Source organism: Leucoraja erinacea, chromosome 17, assembly GCF_028641065.1.
Source record: "Leucoraja erinacea ecotype New England chromosome 17, Leri_hhj_1, whole genome shotgun sequence".
NCBI classification, from domain to species: Eukaryota; Metazoa; Chordata; class Chondrichthyes; order Rajiformes; family Rajidae; genus Leucoraja; species Leucoraja erinaceus.
In genome coordinates, this window is record NC_073393.1 from 35,981,349 (window position 1) to 36,002,941 (window position 21,593).

General features: G+C 40.6%; 1 protein-coding gene across 1 annotated transcript in view; it reads left to right on the forward strand.

The window, feature by feature from the left end:
- Nucleotides 1-21,593, forward strand: part of zfhx3b (zinc finger homeobox 3b) — a 468,030-nt gene that overhangs the window by 379,477 nt on the left and 66,960 nt on the right. The window contains 1 exon segment of the mRNA XM_055648956.1: nt 7,054-7,161. Within this exon segment, the coding sequence (XP_055504931.1) occupies nt 7,054-7,161 (108 nt within the window).

The window sequence follows — 21,593 nt, forward strand, 5'->3', positions numbered from 1 at the left end:
CACACAGACAAATTGTTGACAATCACCTCTTCCCTTTTTCTTTTCACCCCCAATTTCTAAGTGACTTATTTCAGCAATAAGATGAATCCTTCGACCCTCGATTCACAAACTACTCTTTTCCCAGTGGTTCCTTTTTCCTCTGAGTTGGATTATTTCCAAGTGACCTAACCAGACATATGAAGAAATCTCTATGGACATAAACAAGAGCGCAAGTGAGTTTCGTGAAATTTTGTCGAAACTCCCTCATGGTGAGAGGCAATTTTACAGTCTAGAGATACAGAGCAGAAACAGGCCCTTCGGCCCACCGATGTAGAACGAGGAATCGCCTGGGTCCTCACTCACAACATCAGAAAGAGGATGCACTGTAGATTGTGCGGCGTTGCATGAAATGAGAACAATGGAGTAATAAAAACAGGGACACCTTGATTCTTCTTTAAAATATTAAATTATACAAGAGCCCTGCTGCAATCTTCCTGGAAAGCGTTCCGATCGGATTATTATTGAAAGCCAATGTGAATGTTCATTTTGAATGGCAATTGTGTGTGAGGTGTATCCTACCACAGGAAACAGGTATGAAGATGTGAGGCAACTGGCTTACACAGCACATGCAACATAGCCTCATGGTTTACAAACAACAGAAAGCTTTTGAAGAAAACCTGTCTGTGATACAGCCTAAATGGCTAGGGTGCATATTGCAGCCACATAAATACAATACACAAAGTTGATAGTTTTTTTTTCATTTAGTCCTGTGAGGCAGATATTTCATATCTCTTCCTGCAGGCTATTTTCGACACAATGAGCGTGAAACACTATCCAAAGGCTGGCATCGTTCAGCTACTTGAAATGTGCTTTGGGCCAAGGACATTAACATTGTCATGAGCTGCAATCAAATCATGTTTAAATATTTGCCAGTGGATTGGAAAATGCAATGGTACAGATATGGCAAGAGAAGGAGTAACAGGACACCTATTTGCCATTATGATGGCGATATCAGCCCACTCTGAATATGTATAACCCAGAAAACGTATTGATTTCTTATTTGGAATAAAAATCATCAACCTGAAACTGTCAGATCCCTTTGTTAATAGCTCATCCCCTGTAGATGCAGTCCACCACAAGCCAGTTTTAATTGTAATGCATGCACCCAAACAAACAAACACAAGCTGTCCTGGACCATTCACCTTTTTAAATCCATCTTTACAAATGAACAAATCGGCAATAGTGGCTCAGAATTTGCCACAACCCGGGCATCTCACAACATAATCGTTTTTTTTAAATGTTTCCCTTCGTTTTGAACATTTTTTAGCAGCAATTGTTGGGAACGTGATGAAGCCTCTGACAGTCACTGATAATGATGGCGTGAAGCTGACCAGGAAGGCTCCACCATCGTGGTGAGCTATGGGACCAAACGTTTATCTCCTCAACGAGTGATGGTCAAAGATTGATGGTGCAGTGGTTCCAACTGTTCGTTACTGGGACTGTTCACAAGCAAAGTCTCAACCTTGCCTCAAATTGCTGAATGACTGACATGTTAACATCAACATCTGCAGTAAACTCACCGCTATTCTCCCAGTCTTCTTTATGTGTTTGAACAAGGTCTAATTTGTCCACGTACTGAACACTTAGTGCTGAAGCATACCAGGGATGGTGAAACTGTAATTCCATTCACCACAGATAGCACAATGGGCTAAGAGTTCGGCTGGCGACCAGAAGGTAGCCGGTTCAAATCCCGCTTGGAGTGCATACTGTCGTTGTGTCCTTGGGCAAGACACTTCACCCACCTTTGCCTGTAATGGAATGTACGGCGGCAGGCGCGGGCACACCGCGACGCCCTGTGTCTCCCTTTCAAGGGAGATGCTAAAAAAAAATGCATTTCGTTGTCTCTGTACTGTACACTGACAATGACAATAAATTGAATCATTTCATTTCATTTCACAACCAATACCTGACCTGTTGAGTTACTCCAACAGTTTGTGTCTTTTTCTGTAAACCAGCATCTGCAGTTCCTTGCTTCCACGGTTTACTGCTCTATTGCAAAATCTACTCAAGGTCTGCCTACTTTGAAGAAGTTCTCCATACTCCCATGGTAGTTCTGAGACCCTCTCTCATTGATCCTCCTCTGCGATTCCTGCTGTTCTCCTGCTCTTCAACTATGTTCAGTTCAGTTTAGGTTATTGCCACATGTACCAAGGCTCAGTGAAAAGGTTTTGTTGCGTGCTAACCAGCCAGCGGAAAGACAATACATGATTGCAATCGATCTATTCGCAGTGTACAGTTACATGGTAAGGGAATAGTGTTTAGTACAAAGTAAATGTCATGGCCAAGTCATGCCCCACTGCCTCAGTGACCCAGTCTCGAACTTGACCTTGGGTGCTGTGTGTGCATGTGGAGTTTGCACATGGCTCCCCTCTCCCCACCCAGTGCTCAGGATTCCTCCCATATTCCAAAGGATGAAAATGAAAAAACATGGGAATGTTTTGACATAGACTCAATGGGCCAAATGTCCTTCCTCTCATGAGAAAATGCGGAATATATATTGCCACTCACAGAGAGGAAATGTTTTTGGAGCATTTGGTTTTTTTTTGCTTTTGCCTTCTGCTTTAATATATTTAGTACTTCACTCTATCAACATTAAGAATTGTGGAGCATTAACTAAACAATATATAATCCCCATGTGTACACACTTGCCCATGTTCCTTTAGCGTACTGCTTTTGCAGTCGGGAGACTTGCATTCCATTCACCTGGGCTGAATTTGAACATGGTTGCAGAGATGAAAAGTTGATGTCTCACCCACTCCAATGTCAAGAAGACTTTTGAACCGACTGTTTGAAATAACACCATCTATTCCATTGCTTTCATGTGATGAGGTGCAATTAAACCTTGAGCTCGGCGTTAACACTGGGTGGATTTGTGTACACCTCAGTGCAGAGGTGTCCATTGTGTATACTAAGCTCAGAGACACGGAACACTCACTTGCAAACTCATTTGCTGTTTTGAGTTTGCAAGTTGTGCTCTATAACTATTTGCTTTTAAACTGCAGCTTTTCAACTCAAGTTCACTTCTCTTTCATTATTATTTTATAAAGTCACTGATGTACTGAGGTGTGAGTAGTTACCAGGCAGTATTTATTTTATCTTTTCAAAGTGATGAATATTTTCTTGTTACCCTGGACTCCAGCCGAGATTGTAAGTAACTGAGCTGGTCGACAGCCGATTTGATGTTGGACATTTCCCAATACAGACCAGATCAATAACACTAGTGCGGCAAAGGACTGCTGTGACTGTGACGCTAAATACCCTCCACTTGCTTGGCATCTTCCTCGTACGATTCAGCTGAACTTTAGGAAATGGGGAGCATGTTCTCTGAATCCTACCATGCAATGGTGTTTGTTTACAGGGCACCGCAAAAAATGCCTCCCCCAATCCGCCATTTATAAGTATAAGTATGTATCCTTTATTGTAATTTGTCCGGTGATGAAGGGTTTCAGTTATAATGAAAACCACAGCACTTGAGACTGAGAGCAGAAAGGACAGAGATGCATAAAATCTTGACTGTTTTAAAAGGGTAAGGGCCTGTCTCACTTGGGCGTCATTTGCGCGTCATTTACGCAACATCTATTACATGTCACGATGCACGACGGGTGCGTCGTGACGCGCACGTGCTGCGCGCATGGTGCGCATTACACGCGCATGGTGCGTGGTGACGTAGGTAGTGGCCCGCGGTCGCTCGTGGCGCCCCAGGAATTTGGGATGTACAAAATCTTCGTGCGCCATCTGCGTGATGTGCAAATGCCGCCCAAGTGGGACAGGCCCTGTAGATGTAAGCTATTCCCATCAGTGGAATGATCAAAGGCACATTTACATTGATTGCCAAAGATCCAGTGGTGATGCAAGGAAAAAGTTATTTGCACAGCCCCTGTGGTGGATACAGATTCAGTTGGAGTTTTCAAAGGGAATTTGATAAATATTTGGTGATCAAAGTTGGGGAAACGGGGCAATGAAGGTAACAGGTTTGTGCTGAAGGACAGAATGGTGATCTGTAATGATTAGCAGGTTTATGAAATGCAGCGTCTATTGCAGAATGAAACTCTTATAAATTGTTGCGTGAGATTGAAATTTGGTGAGATTATAACTGCACCATCACTAAAGTCATCCTCAAGTTGGATCCTGGTGCATGACAGAGCTGTGACCACACTATTGGTGTTTTAAATCTTTGAGGCCCAGCCCGTTTCAAGGTGACTTGTTCCATCTTGGGCCTAAATTCATATTTTAGTTTTTTTAGTTTAATCGGGTCTGATTCCCAGATCAAAAGAAACTTCAAATGTAATCACATGTAGTTCTATTGATCTATCCCTCTTAACCCATTGAGATTCTCAGAACAGGAGCTGCAAATCCATATAATGTCCTCGTACCTACATTTAATTTACAGAGAACGTCTTGTGTAAACCGTTCTTGTATCTGTGCAGTAACTCCATGCTCACTTGCCCCAGTAACGTAATCCTTCGTAAAGGACACTACCCACCCCCCCCCCCCCCCCCCCCCCCCCCCCCCCCCCCCCCCCCCCCATACCTGACCTCCCTCACGTGATGTACTTCTCAGACCGCAGAACCAGAACCACACCCCTACTTCTCTCCCCCCAACTCTCCCCATTCGTGTAATGTAAGGCCTGCATGTCTGTGGCTAGCAGTGCTCTGCAGACCTGATAGTATGTACATAAAACTGATGGAAGAGGCAATCAAAAGCTGCACAGCGAAAAGACCTGCAGAGAGGGAAAGGGAGAGTGTGTGTGAGACAGAGAGAGAGAGAGAGAGAGAGAGAGCGTGTGTGTGTTGGTGAGAGAACGCGATGCCAAATTGTTTTAATTGGGACAATTTTAGGCCATCCAGTCACCGTATGGCTCCTTTGACAAAACAATCTGATCATGTTTACACAGGTTACATTATCTCTGATGGGGTTGTTGCAGCTGCTGTTAAGTTCTTCAAAAGTTATGCCAAGGAACCTCAAGAATACTTACTTTCTTTTCTCACCGAACAGCTGGGGAACTTAATGAGCAAAAATCTCAATCAGCTAACCTGACCTGACCTGACCTGACCTGACTTTGCATATTGTCCTTAATAAGGACTTACATTAAAGCATTGACGAAACTGTTCATTCTTTGGGAAGTGGAGGATTGTCATTGTTCTGCGGCCCCCAGTCACTGCTGTTTGTGATTAAGTTGATGTGTAAAGTTTTGCTGTTTGCAGGATTCGGCCCCTTCACAGCATTGGCACAAAGTGCTCATTCACATTTAGATTAGTCTAACAGCTCCAGAGGTCAGTCTAAGGTCAGACTTAGTAATGATGTAAGGAGAGGCATGTCTGGGATTCTTATTTTGAACTGAAACATGTACCAGGAACTATTGAGAAAGATGCACCAGCAAGTAAAAGAGACCAGACCTGTGGGTACAATCTTTCTGCTTGATACCTTAGCGGACTGTGGTTGTTTTGTTTAAAGTAACCTTCCTGCTTTTTGTGGTCCTATTTACTAGGCCCAGGGCAGCAGATCACTGTTTTTGAGTTATTGCGGGATTATTTTTAAAAGAGAAAGGTGACTCGGATGGTAGAAGCACAATCTTTGCAAGGAGATGTAGATGTGTTATAGCAGTAGAGAGATGTGTAGAGATGGAGAGGTGCACAAGATCAAAAAACAACCCTGGACTATGCATGAAAGAATCACAGCATGGAAGCCAGTGCTCATTGTCTCTGAGCGCACTCCAGCCAGCAGTGCATGTCGTTTCTCATTTTATTACAATAAAAAGGCGCAAGGATTGTCACTTCAATAACCACAAAGCAATTTCTTTTTTTTTATATATTAAAAAAAAATCCTTTTTTTAAAAAAAAATTAGAAGATTACCCTTCCGTCGAAGATTGCAATTAAGAGCCAGTTAATACCTACAAGTGGGGAAACGCCTTTTTTTTAATGAAAAAGTGGCTTGGTTTTTTTTCTTCGCAAAGAGATCTTAGATCTTGTCACAGTGTAATGAAACTGAACTGACTGACGGCGACTCAGGCCTCCAGGAATAATATCCCGTTTTGTGGCTAAAGCTGAGATATTTTACAGGCATGAGCGAAAGATGAAATGCGGATGCCAACCGACCTTTGCCCTTCCTGAATTACTTCATACAGTATTAGCTTTTGATGGTATTGGTATGTGAGGTACCTTAGCTTTCGCTGCAAACCTGATTTATTTTTTTGCATCCTTTGATCTTTATTTTTTTTGTAGAAAAGGTCCTGGGTTTAAAAATTTGAAATTAAAAAAAAAAACTGCCACAATGTACATTACATCAGTAAAAGTCTTATTAAAAATCAATGTAGCACAGCAGGATAAGAGGTGGTAAAATATATTTTCATATGATGGATTCCATCAGGAGGCAGATATCCAAGTCGCCACAGGGACTGCCTCTTGGAATCCTACACTTGTACCGAGATTTTAATATGATTAATTGATGTGGTCCAAAATGGTGCATGCAGAAAGCATTATAAGATTCTCTTTTTAAATCAGTTTGTTTTTATTGTATCATGCCTGGTATCCAGACACCATGGTGAGGTATATTATTACCATGTGCACAGGTTAGTGGGGGTGGAGGGGGTTGGCTCGGGAACAGGTTGACTTTCAACGTCTGCTTGCTTAGACTGACACCTATAGGTCAAACGTGGAAACGAGCAGACTACCAAACAATTGTGCCCTGATGAACAAATTGAAAATCCTGTCGTATTCGGCATTGTTTGGGCATATTTTAAATCATGTCCTTCTGAACATAGATTATCTTTCTAAAGTAGTCTTTAATGTGACTCTCCCAGTATATCCCAGCATTAAATACTAAATGAAAACAATGCATTGTGAAGTTAACTATTTTGGATACGAGCCAGTTACGTTCTCCTTGCATTCCTCCCAGCGATGTTTTGAGTCCATAAGTTCAATTGGAAAATGTTTGACATCAAATATTGCGATTGTCTCACTCTTTGCTCCCGTCAGAAGCACATTCTTCATTAACCTTTTTTCCTCCTTCCTCAGAAGAAACCAACGAAGATGTGGAAGGGCTTAATGAGCCCATGCAGGAAGCAGAAGATTCTACCAAAGACAAAGACAGTGGAAGCGAGAAGGAGCCCAGCAAAGAAACAGGTAGAGCAATACGTACATATACTGTGTGTTTCCCAACCACCTAGAGGAAGATATTTTTGAAGGCATTTCACAAGGATTAGCTACACAATTCCAAATTATGTCAATATATTTTAACAGCTTCAATGACAGCCAATTTTTGTAGCTTATTTTGCATTCTCTGTAAGTAAAACTTCAAAGCAAAGCTGAAAGAGGTTAAACAAAGTAAGATCATCAGCCCAACACAATGATGAACATTTGCTTTGCGCAGACTTAGTTTGATCCAATGTTTCAGTGGGGATTCTAAACGTATGCCTGATAAGTTGAGGCATAAACAGTCTTAAGAGTATGTGCACTTGAATGAAATAATGCAGGTCTACACTTGAGAAGTTGAAATAACCTGCATCTGAAACTCTTTGGATTCCAGGGTGCTCAATGCAATCAGTCTTGTCATTTTGTCAAAGTTTTCATAGTCTGTAGATGTCACCTGTTGGATGACGTACCATTTCACGATTAAGCTGTTATTTAGTTCTTTGTATGATGTAGAATGAGTTATGATTTGCAGATCTAACTTATGAGATTTGGTCTGGGAAGTCATGGACATGCAAGCTGCAGTCCTGTTAGAACTGTACCTTAACTTGAGACAATTATTTCAGGGTATTATTCGTAATGAAGTATTGGGAGCAAAGATATTTAAATCCCCTAAGAATGTCCTTATTTTTCCGACAAGTAAAATTGGACTTAGGAACACAATTGAATGCCAAAAGTGTCCAGTAATAAAGGCAAACAGAATTGTATGTGATAACTGCTTACAACCTGATGCATCATTCTGCTTTGTGAGATATGATGGTGACCAAGAGATTTTTGGTTACTTATAACATAATCATCACAGACACAATGATGTCTGAAAATTATTGCATCCTTTAAAATGATCGTCTGTTTATGAAAAAGTTAAACAGTTATTGTTTGAAATGTAAGTGGAGAATTTGAAGTTTTTAACAAGTCTCTTAACTGCATGGTCAATGCAATTTAAAATAGTGTTTGTGAAACAAAATCTGTGTTTAAAATGAATGGCGACAAATCAAAAGAACATTCTGGAAGGAATTTGGGATTTCGCGTAAAAGCACCTTCCGTTAATATTGATAACCAATTTATAAAATAATTTATTTGAAATTGGTCTAAAGTATGAGCCTGGCATTCCCAGTAATATGGCTGCCTCCTTCAATACCACACTTCCATTACATTTCCACTTGAGTCTGGCCTCATTTTGTTAACCAAAAATTTATTCTTTGATAAAACAATTTCCATAATAACTAGTTTTTCATACAAAATGCATTGTGATTGCACAGTAATTCTTTTATGTGAAAATTGCATTACTAGACCATAAAATGAACATTAAAATGATGCATTACTTTAATGAAATTATTTATGAAGTTTTAGGGCATTTAAAGATTAGTTAAAATTATAAAACTGAATGATCTTTTTACATGTTAATTTTTATTTTTCATAAAATTAGCCACAAAAAACTACATTTTGGTATCTTTCATCAGTTCCTTGAATTTCACATAGATTGCTGAATTCTATTCAATTTGTTGTCGTCTTACAATTTCTAACCCTTTGAGTGCAAAAGTTCCCCATTTATTTGATTTAATTTGATTTAATTTATTGTCATTGTCTTCAATGAAGAAACAACAAAATCATTTTTCCCTAAAGGGCCTGTTCCACGAGCATGCGACTCCATGCGGCAAGCGCGACCTAACGTGGTCGCTTAAGCCGTACGGCCTCGCGGGGCCAGTCCCACTTTGATCGCCAGAGCCGTATGGAGTTGTGCGGATCTGGTCCTGACATCGCGCGGGGCTCCGAAAAACTGACAGTGTTCAAAAATTCCACACGGCAACGGCCTGCCGGCCCGCAGCCGCCTCGACGCCGTACGCACCGCCTCGATGGGCATACGCAGCATCTTGACGCCGGACGCAGCGTATGACGCCGTACGTCACGTGCGAACTTCCCGCGGACTTCGCTCGAACTTCACGTCATTCACTCGACCATTGCGTGGCCCCCGCTTCCGGTTTAGTCGCGCTCGCCGCATGCAGGCGCGTGCTGGTGGGACCGGCACTGTATGGGGATCACTCGACCTCCGCGCGGCCCCCGCTTCCGGTTTGGTCGTGCTTGTCGCATGCTCGTGGGACAGGCCCTTTACAGTCATACAAAAAAACCCCCAAAAAAACACAAAACACAGAACACAGTAGTCCAAGCACCAAAGTTCCCCACTGTGAGGGAAGGAACCAAAGTCCAGTCAACCTCCTCGCCGATGTTCCTCAATGTTCACCCATGGTCGGGGCCTCCCGAGCACCCTGTGGTCACCGCTAAGGGCGGCCCGATGTTCAGGCTGTCTCGCCGAGAACCTCTCGTCTGCCACCTTCCACCGGAGTCCGCGGCTCCCAATGTCCACAGGCCACGCTGGGTGGAGATTCGCGCTGGCGACCCCCGGCAAAGGGTCCCAGGACTCCGCGATGTTAAAATCAGCACTGCCCGCAGCGGCCCAACACTCCGGAGCTCCAAGCGGCGATCCCAGGAAGGCCTCGCCCGCTCCACGATGTTTCCAGCGCCTCGCCGCCGTTGCTGAAGCATACCATAAATGCCAGATCGCATGGGATCCAGGGAGAGCTAGCTAAGTGGGTACTGACTTGGCATCATTGTAGGAAGCAGAGGGTGGTGGTGTGGTGGACGATTGTTCCTCAGACTGAATCCCTGCAAGTAGTGATCAGCTGGGCAAGTGGAATGAGAAATGGATAATGGAGTTTACTCTGTGCATCGACCCAATCTATTCCTCTCATGATTCTATACACCTCTATAAGATCACCCCTCATCTTCCTGCGCTCCAAGGAATAGAGACCCAGCCCACTCAACCTCTCCCGACAAGGGATTCACAAACTAGAGGAAAGATTTAATAGAAACCTAAGGGGCAACTTTTTCCACACTGAGTTGAGGTGGGTTCAGGGAATGAACTGCCAGAGGAAGTAGTTGAGGCATGTGCAATAACAATATTTAAAATACATTTGGACAACTACCTGGATAGGGAAGGTATAGAGGGATATACATCAAACCTTTGGGACCAGCTTAGATGTGGCATCTTGGCCAGCATGGATGAGTTGGAATAAAGGGTTGGATGACTGTTTTCATGTTGTGTGACTCTTTAACTCTATATCAGCTATAACTTGCAACTGGGAAATAACAAAACAAATATCCGACAGGTTTACTTTATGGTCTGTAAGTCACTACATTTTACTACTCTCCTGGTAAAGGCTTGGTATAAAAGCTTTCATTATGGTAGGTGTTGCAATGCCTGTGGCAGTCCATGTTGGAGGATGCACAATGCACATTCCACTGCAACAATCTCTGTGATTCCACATCCTGAAACTTTTGTAGCCGATAAATTGTAATTTTACTTGATTATATTTCATGAACCCGCCCATTTCCCACCATCTCAGATGTTCATACTTTGCAGTCAGAAGTCACTTGTCCCATCCCTTCATATGCTAAAGTCAAGGGTTTCATTTTTACGAGACAAGCCACTGTAGAATTAGTCGGACCCCAGAGTTTCTTCACAGAAGCTTTCAAACTGCAAGGTGTGCAATCAAACAAAATTCTCTTAAATCCTCCCCATGTTGAAATGTGACTTCACTAGAACAGAAAAGTGGGGACACAGGAAGAGGGACAATGCCAGTGATTTAAGATTTACTCAGCATCAAAGATCAGAACTGCTCCATTAGTGCTCAGTGAACTACAGTCTAACTTCCGGAACCAGTAGCAGAAACATTACCTAAAATCGTATGAGCCTTGAATAAGATAGAATTCAAGCACAAGTTGTGTATAATGTTTTGCTTTGCAACTTAATATAATTATGAATCTGAAAATTGCGCACCGAGATTTAACACTTGAACATAGTTTTACAGCTTTATTTTTGCATAGCAAGTGGCTGGACTATAAAACACCAAACAGCTCATCTGCTGCTGCGTTTACAGAGTTGCTGCTCTGGCTTCAGGCCAAGATGACAGATTTATTTTCTCTGATCCAGCACCGGTGAATTTGAACTTGGATTTTTGGTAGTTAGCCGGCTGACTTATTCCATAATAAAACCTGATGCATTTTTGAAAAGAGAAGTTACCAGTTTAGAGCTTAATCTCTGCCACAGACCCATTATCGATCGACAAACCTGCCCTCATCATTTAAATTAATTTAAGGAGCAATGATTTTATATATAATGTTAAGATATGCATTGATGTAAATATCAATATTCCCACTGGCTGGAGGTAATTACTGTATCTCACTGTTATCCATATCTATGTGACATGAAGAATGGAAGGAGAAGGTCCATGGATTTTTCTTTGCAGAGAAGTGATACGAAACCAAAGACTGTCGACTTCTAACTTGTAGAACATTGGTTAAAAAATATAAATCGGCTCTATTGTATTTGTAAAAAAAAAAGTTTTGAGAAATATTTCACTTATTACAAATGTAAGGAACATGGAGCATGCCATTTTGAGGCATAAGATTTCATACTATAAATGTGATTCTTCATATATAATGTGTAAAACAGAGAGACCATCAATAATGTGTGATTGCTTTTGTGTTGGAATCTGTGTAACTGAAGATATTGTACATTCCTGGTCAAGAATTAGGGTGGAATTCACCAATAAAGTCGCAGAGCACAGGACAGAAACAGGCCCTTCAGCCCACCATGTCCATGCGGACCAAGGTTCCCCTAGTCCAATTTGTCTGCATTTGTCCCATGGCCCTCCAATCCCTTCTTATCCGCATATCTGCCCAAATGTCTTTTACTTGACAAATAATCATAAAAGAAGGCAGATACAGGTATTTCATTCTCTAATGAGTTCTGAATATCATATTGGAACATAATAACACGAGAGTTAAACTAGATAGGCAACAGCGAGCATCATCTTTGAAGGCAGCTTCTGTAGTTCCTATACTAAAAATAAAATATTGCTGATATATTCTCTTGGTTAACGAATGACAAAATGTAATGCTCGACGTGTAGGCAAAATAATACAGGCCCTTCAGGTTAATATTTTAAAAATAGTGTTGGATGGTTGTCATCACAATTAATGTTTCAAAGAAATTGGTACCAAAGGCTGGGAAATATGAATAGACAACGTGAAAAAATGAAAGGTAATACTAAAACTGGGAAGTAACATCATCAAAACCCGTTGATTACCTGGGTAATAACAGAGGGTTTCTCAGAGCAAACTGTCTCTGAAAGTGTCTAATCATTGCTGTGCCCTATTCTTCCCCACAAGTTCCTGTACTAAAAATAAAATATTTATGAAACCATGGCCTAAAGGTTGGAGTTGCTCACCTAACGTTGTGCGATTAGTGAAATGGACCGTTTCTGATTTGAGTTGGAGAGAGAGGAAGGGAGCAAGAGCTATTAAAGATGGTATTAATGGACTGCAAGCAAAGAAAAGTTGTCATGGAAGTGTGTTTATGGTGTATAGTGCTGGCAGGCATGATTTCGATAGGCTTTGACATGTTTAACATAAATGTATACAGCAGGGCTCCTGCATTCATGAATAATTCCTTCAGGCCCCATGCCTCCCTAATTACTGAAATTGAAAAAATAGGTCATGCGCATCTTTACTTGAACAGCAGTATTTTTTCCTTCTCTGAGTGCTTGATGTGCAGAATACATCTGTGATACAATGAGCTGGCTGGACAAACAGCTGAAAGGACACACAGAATGTAAGGTGAATAAAAAATGGTGGGGGAAAAAAACTTTATTTTATGTAAATCTGTTCAGAGCTTTACATGTTGTTTAATCTCTGAAGAAGAAAGGAATGGAAGATCCAGTTTTAATTGTCAGGCAGACATAAGAAATGAAGATATTGCAAGACTATTAATTTCTAATACATCTGCCTGAGAATATTTTGCTTTTTCATTCATTTCTATTGTGAGAGACTCCAGGGTGCGAAATGACTGAAATATGACTGTTTCACATGAAAATATATAAATTACGTTATTTAGTAAAAACGTAATAGAATGTCAAATATCCAGTTTCCTTATTATGGCTTTAACTAGGTTTTGTTCTACACTCCTTAATTATCAGATCTTATCAATAATTATCAATAATTTATTTTCAAAGAATCACTCATCCAAATTGAATTTTTAACTTTGCTCTCAGCTGCTGATGGCACAAAGAATGCACAAGAACGCCAAGGCAGTGTCTCAATAGCCAAGAGTATCATTAAATCTTTGCCAGTATGCCAGTAAAATGTAAATGCCAGGCAGTTGTTTGCAACGTGATCAAGCAGAGTGGTGCAGAAATATAACAGCGATTTAATGTAAACCCGTGAGCTGTTTATCGTGGCATTTTGATTCCTCTTCCCTCCTATCTCCCGCTGCACACTTAACATGGGAAGAGCAAATCTGTGGATTCTTCCAAAATTGTCGTAATCACCATCGATAGACCCCTTGTCCCGCAAAGCCTCTTTCACAAGTCAGATTTCTCCTTCCACTCTGATGACATTGCCAAGGCCAGCAAATAGGAAGAAACCCTCAGTGTGAAAACCAGCTGAGACTGTAATCTGAAATTGGGTCCCTTTGTTAAGAGTCAGGACCCCTTGGGTTGCAGCTACCCAGGCACAAACTCACCTCTTGAAAAACATCCCTGCTGTCAGTTTTTTAAATATAGATTGACAAGTTAACTGTAAAGCTGAGACATTTGGAGGGAGATGTAATGTAGGTATGATTTTTGAATCCTATTCACTGCTGCCTGTTTAATGACCTACCTAGACTGCAAAATCAGAAGTAACGAGTATTAAAGCTGTCTAATATACCATAGCCTTCACATTCAATTAAATCACTCAAGGGTAATTTTTTCCACAGAGCCATAAATAAAGATGGAAGATGATTTCCGAAGCAAAAATTAACCTAATTGATGATACCTAAAATCTTTTGAGAGGCAGAGAATCGTGAAGGAAAATGTCATAAAGGTTAGATTGTTTGGGTTTTTAACATCAGTGCCGTACATCAATGATGGTCTGCCATCTTTATAAATGATGTAGCATCCTTGGAGCATGGAAGGATGGAATATTTCCATTCTGGATAAACAATAAACCTCAGACACTTCAGACAATTTAATCCATGAATGCATTATGTCTTAATAAGAATGGACCTGATTGGCATTTTTTTTCTCTGTGAAGCTCTGGCTTTATAGAGCAGAGCCTGAATCCCTAGCCCTCTCCTATTCTTTTCACTCAGGTAGATAATGCCCCAGAAACAAAAAAATGAAGTCAAAGGAAGCTTTTATTAGACAGATATCTCTTTTATTGGTCAAATCTGGTATTCTGAATCTGTTTTGATGGCAAGAATTTCATCTTCATATTTCACATTATAATGTCACTCATAAAGATATTCTGACTGATTAATATTCATTTTTGCCATATATTGAAATTGATTTATTTGAACTGCAACCAAAATACCAGTAATTCAATAGGTAACAAATGATTGATGAAATTCTGTCTGAAAATATTATATAAAAAATGCATCATTCTTGATGTAATTTAAAAAACATAGCTTTGTGCAGAGTACAATCAAATCAGCCAAAATGCTTCTGCTGGATAACTATGCGGACACTATGGACAATAGATCATGCGTGTTAGAAATTACTTTAGACATAAGTTACCACTTAGTCACTCTTCTAGGGCAGGGCAATGGAGAAAGAAATTCTGTTTATATAAAAATGAAAGACTTCTTGGCTCAATAGTCACTCTGGACCCTATCTACCTTCAAAATATTCGCTACAGAAATGTTCCAATTGAGAAGGAAAATTAGCCCATTTCCAACTTATCCCTAAGTTTAAATACAACCTGTTGACAGATATGCTATCAACATTGATTTTCAGGGTCGTAAAAGAATCTAGAATCTGATCCAATTCACATCTATCATGCGAGTAAAATACAAGGTTCTTAATAAAAGAGAAACAATGCACATGCGTTGTGTGATTCCTTCAAATAACTCATGAAGCACAGGAGGGCCTTGATACTTTTAGCCTGCACTTTAATTTTGTAAATGCATTCTTATTAGATATGCCCTCGCAATTGCGTTTTAAAAAAATCCCTCCACTCAATGTGCAAGCCTCCATTTAAGTTAAATTCTAACAACTACCATAATGTACCAAGATTCTTGATTTTGCTTCGGCAGCTTATGCCCTAGCGGTATGAACATTGTCTTCTCTAACTTCAAGTAACCCTTGCTTTCCCTCTCTCTCCATCCCTCCCCTTCCCAGTTCTCTGACCAGTCTTACTGTCTCTGACTACAGTTTATCTCTGTTTGCTCTCTCAGCTCACAAAGATCTATTCTACATTTCCATTGATCTCGATTCCCTTTGTCCTGTTTTCACACCTTACACTTCCTTATCTACGTATCACCCTCTCCCTTGACATCAGTCTCGACCCGAAACATCATACATTCCTTCTCTCCAGAGATGCTGCCTGTCCCGCTGAGTTAATCCAGCATTTTGTGTCTATCTATCTTTGATTTAAACCAGCATCTTCAGTTCCTTCTTACACAAAATCCTCGATTTATTGATTAAGGTACTGCATGGAACCATGTCGCTTGCCTCATGGAGTCCACACTGACCATTGATCACCCATTTACACCAATTATCCCAATTTGCAATCCACTCTCTATGCACCTGGGGCAATTTACAGAAGCCAATTAACCTACAAACCTGCATATCTTAGGGATGCAGGAGGAAACTCGAACACCCAAGGTAACCCACATGGTCATAGGGAGAACGTGCAAACTCCTCACAGATAGCACTCAAGGTCAGGATTGAACCCATGTCTCCAGCAATGTTAGGCAGCATGTCTACCAGCTGTGCCACTGTGCTGCCCTTCAGTTTTTTCTTGGTACTAATTAAATAGAACTTGAGTAAAATGCACAGGAGATGGGTTTTTTCATATAAAACTGAATATAAAAATCAGCGTCATTTTTATATTTCTTGCATTGGGCTGTGCCACGTTATGAAATATAATTTTAGTTCAATTTCGCAAGAACAATTCTTAAACCTTCAATTTCCCTGAGATCTCATGATCTCCTGTGTTGAATAAATATCTGAATATTTTGCATTAACTGCATTTATGTCCCACTTTTAAAGAAAATGATTTTGCTTTGTGTACCCTTATTCTGTGATCTGCAGCATCACTTTCTTCCCAAACAAATGCGCCAGATTATCACTGAATACTATTATTCATGTTATCACTTCTAAACCATTAGGATAGCAGTGTAAAATGTTTATGTAAGATACAAATTTCTCTTTCAACTTTCAATTTTCCAATATATCGTGAACGAGACTATGGGAATGCTATGTCTGTATACCGCAGTTACTCACGCAACTGCATCAAGTAACATCTGATAGCATAACAAGCTTCATTTATAATACTCTCTGCATAAGCATTTAATCCACAAGAGTAACTAGCAGCACATTTAACTGGTGCAGACAGACACATTGTATAATGAAACAGGTAACCTTAAGTTCTCTGCAGAATTGCCTTGAACAGGAGAGACTATGTATGCAGTGGTGTTCTTCCACCCTGATCTTAAAACAAAAATGATGTCGAACATAGAACCGTCAAAAATCACACCCTTGCTTGACCTACACTGATGCTGTAGAGGTATGAGGTGAGAACCCACACAAGGAAGGTCAACCAAATTGCAGTTTTGTGCTAACCTTTCTGACACCGCACAACCTGCCTCTCTTTTTTAGAAAACACAGTTCTTTTCGCCATTGTTGAAAGTAAGCAGAACTATTTTTAAATGCAAGTTGTTGCTGAAGCCAGTAAACAAATGAATTATATCTGGCATGTCCACGGTGATAACAGCAGTCAGTGATTAAAAGGTTAAAGTGTTGCACAGCAGTGAATGTTTATTATTAATAAGTGAGAGAAAGGCAGGGAAATTTATAGCCGCAAAAGTTTATTAGTTTACGGTATTGTATTATAGGCACACGATGCTGAAAACACGGGACTTACGGAAAATGGCATGAATTAATAATTACCTAATTGGCTCTTAGATTTTTTTTCACTGGGAGATGGAAGTTTATGTGATGTCCCTGTCAAAAGTACTTTAGCTGACTGATGTAGATGCAAGAGAGAGAAAAATAACCACCACACTCATGTGGGATGGTGTCCTGGGTAGGTTTTCTGTGTGGCTTTGGTATAATGTATGGTGCTACAGCAGATTGTTGTATGTGTGGGTAATGTCAGGTCTGCAATGTAATCATTTTTGACGCCTGATCTTTGATTGAGACTGACACTTTAATGTCTGGAGCTGTGCAAGAGGTCAGATGTGGTTAACCTGGCTTTCTAACCTCCCTATACTTACAAAAGCAATGTCATTTAATCAGCCTAAATTTAACTCTTTACGATCTGAGGACCGGTACGAAGATGGCTTTTTTGAAGTGTCAGCTTCAATCCTTGTGGTGCAAACAATAAAATAAAATATTGAGATCTACTTCAAGCACATCGTGAAGGGAACGATAGCCAATCCTCTGACCCATGTAGTACTTTAAATAGTACTTGCTTTGGTTTGATTGCTGGAAGATTTGAAAGAACGTACTAGCTGCTCCTTCCCAAGCCTGCATGCTACATTCAGAGCGATGAAGCTTGTAATCCCTTTGGTGTTTATTACAAAGTAGTTAAACTGAACAACCAAACACGCAGATGCTCTGGGAAAAAAAAGCCCTCTGTTTTGGCACTTTTTACGAGTCCACGTAACCAGCCAGATGCATGTCTATGCAAAATTAAATAAATTGACCAGCGCATCTCATTCAAAATTAATTTAAATTTGACCGAGCTCTCTGGCATACTTTCTGCTTACTCCTAATTTTTGAAAGTTCAGCTAACTGTTCTTTATTTAGTCGTGAAAGTTAACTGTCGGAAGCACTTATTTGTACTGTCATTGGAAAGCTGTACAGGAGAATAATAGCATCGCAGAGTAAATTAAAAGTGCTGCAGTGCAATTGATAAACACCATGTTTTAAAAAAAAAACCAATAGGCGAGCTTGATTTACTAGTTTGATATTTAAGTTCAGTAAGCCAACAGAAAAAAAGGTATGTTTTCTTGGCCTTAAAGGTTTTTCCATTGCTGCCATTAACTTCCAGTTTGGCAGCCGCTGAAGATTGTAAACTCTTCCACAACTACAGGGCTGACCTTGCTGTGTCAGCTGGTAGGAGATAGACATCATTTTAAAGTCAGACACATGTGCCTCGGACCCACTAAGAAAACAGCACACATGGAATACTTGGCCCGCAGGTTTGGAAAATTAGCTTAAATCAAGACTTAAAGAAATGCATCCATCTGAGGTGTAAAGGCACAGTTCTGTGGGCATCTTAGCTGAGAACACACCATACCGATGCGGTAAATTAAAATTCTCCTTAAAAACAGTGCCTCTGAGTTCTGCTCTCCGGTGAAAGCAGTTTGGAGAAGATGGACAGTTTTACTTGCCGTGGCATTCCTGCAGCATATGTTTCCTTGACACTAAATTTCTGCAGTAACTGTTGTCCTGTTTGACCTGTTTCAGCCACATCTGGTGCTCAGGCCTCTTGCACTCATTTATTATTTATTCACTCAAATGACAATCACTCAAGGCACTGAGCAAAAAAAAAAACGGGTGATTTGAAAGGATATGAGTGAAAGATTGCATTGTGTTTGTGGATTTTATTCAGTAAGTCTGAAGTAGATCCAGAGTACACAGTAGTATGTAGATGATGACATTTATTTTCCTGGCAGGGTAAAATTCGGAGGCTTCTGATGTATGACTGTCTCAACACATGTTCATTCTCCATCGCTTGAAATCTCCAGATGTCGTACATTATTTTTATTAGGTGCAAATGGATAATTATCGTTAAGCAGAAGTGGATTCTCAGAGAAAGGAGAGATGCCATTTCTGTTGTCTTGTTTTAAAAGAAGGGGCTTGCCCATCTGTGGACAGTGGGCAGGATACCCATGTTGAGAGGTTATAGGCCCGTTGGCCTTTTGAGGAAAGAGGCTCTGGAAAAAGTGATGGCTTGTTCCGTACTTCAAGGAATTATTTTATTTAGTTTAGAATATTTTAAAATTTATAGAAGTTCATTAATATTTTAATAGTGTTAAATAATCTCCAATTAACCATTTTCAAAAAATGCTGTTGAAGGAGGCTGATTTGTTAATTCAATGGATTATTTTGATTTCTAAGCTGACAATTGGCATCCTTCTATATCTAGCTTTCCGGATAGGATTAAGCAATGTGGAATTGTCAAAAATATAGTTTCCTTGCGTAATCCATTCCTGAGCTCGTGTTTCATCACTTCACTTCATGGAGTTGAACTGCCCAGCGCTGACCTCATTCCAATCACAGCACCAGGCCAGATGCAATCATCTCATCTGTGTCTTCCCACAATTATTCACAGGCATTTTGTGACATGCTGGCTGTTTTGCAGGTTTGAAAGCCATGTTACTTTTTTATTATATTGAGTCACATAGCGTGCATTTTCTATGACACAATTATTTCCAACGAAACTGCGTCGTCAAATTTCCCTCGTTGTACTCTGCAATACCGACATTGTTGGGCAATACATGTCGCGTGACTCTCCAAATCCTACACCATGCGAGAGATGTACAGATGATGTTCAAGTCCCTCAGATATGGGAATGAGGAGACCAAATGTAATCTCCAGATGCTACAGAGTTACAGGCTATCAATAATTGAACCAAGGTGTGCCAATATAATTAGGTCCCCATTTTTAAGTCATAAACTTTGTGTTTTAAAAAAAAAATTTCCATTGTTTTCATGTTTCCATTATTTTATAATGGAAAATGCCTGTGCAGTTGGGTCATGCTGCAATTAATTTTCCCAACCACTGATGGCATTTCTGTGGATGGGGTAATAATACCACATAGGCACTTTCCATTATAAACATCAACAAAGGAATATGTATGTTATGCATACCAGCATCTTTTTATGTATAAAGAAGGCCCTGAGTATTGGTATGATATTGTCAACATGAGTACACAGTGTGGAGCCAGAGAGAAACATGCATGTGATGGTGATCCCATGTGCTTACTGCCCTGGTTCTTCTAGGTGCTGGGAGAGGTCAGACAAGTTGACCTCCAGATTGTCCCATCCTGCAGTCAGATGCAGTGAGACACCGGTCCATTTGGAAAGAGCTGCTTGTTGAATGTATATTAAAGAACCTTGTTTCTCTAAAGAAAAGCATGCCCGGCACTTGTGAATGCCCTCCAGTGACCCACTCACTACCCATTTGGAAGTGGATACTTTCATGACTTTCAGGTAGAATCACCAAAATGTGTTTTTAATTTTTTAATCGAAAAAAGAATGTTAGTGCTGGGTTTTGATGAGATTTGGTTATCTTTGAACACAGTCATGAACTTACCGGTGACTAATAAACAGGAATAGGAAGTACTTTGATGGTCTTCAGTGTAAATCAAAACTCTCTTTTTCTCTCCATTGAAAAGATGCAAAAGATTGATGTAAGTGGTTAGCAAAACAAGATTCATATTTGTCTTTGTATTACTGAAAAATGGACAGAATATAGTCTTCCTCCGGGTATTGGTTCTTTGCTTCTGCTTTGCTTCTTCTTCCTCGTGTGATTCTACCAACATTTATTTCTCCTCTCTCAAATTGTTGTCTCTTTTGGGAAGGATAGCATGGCCCGTTCTGGTGGGGCAGTATCATCATCTCTCGAGCTTGTGAGGAAAATGCATTCAGCAATTGCATTTTTGGTCACATCCATTGAGCTTCAACCTTTCGCCTTAACATTCCTCTGCTCCCCTCATCTCTATGTGACAATCTCGCATCGTTTTAGCCCACTGCCACATTCCCACATCACTTGCCTCACTCAGAACCATCCATCTGCTTTCCCACCAACCCGCTCCCCTGAAAGGCTGACTCTTAGGTCAAAGCAATTTCCATTGCCTCCTCTAATAAGGCACGTTTCCTCTAGGTGGTTTTGATTGCAGTTAAGAAAGAAAACTTAATAGACTGAGTGTAGAAACTGCTTCACCACTCTGCCATTTGTGTTTCTCTATCCCTTTCGTAATGATTAGAAGTGAGTATTTGTTTCAGAGGTGTGAACGGGACCATTGGTCTTTAGTCAGCTGCCACCCAAAACAAAAACATAGCAAATAGTAGTAGTAGTAGTAGTAGGCCCGCTTCGGTCATGATTGACCATGGGTGATACATCCTGGTCGGATGCAAGCCTGGGCGATGTCATATGGAGGACAGGCTGTTGCCCATGCAGCACGTCCTCCCTCTCCACGTCACTGATCGATCCAAAGGAACAGCAGGGCCGTTACAGTTTGGCACCAGCGCCATTGCAGGAGCTGCCAGAGCGAGGTTGTAGACAACGACAAACTGCCTTAGGGGCTCTGACTCCG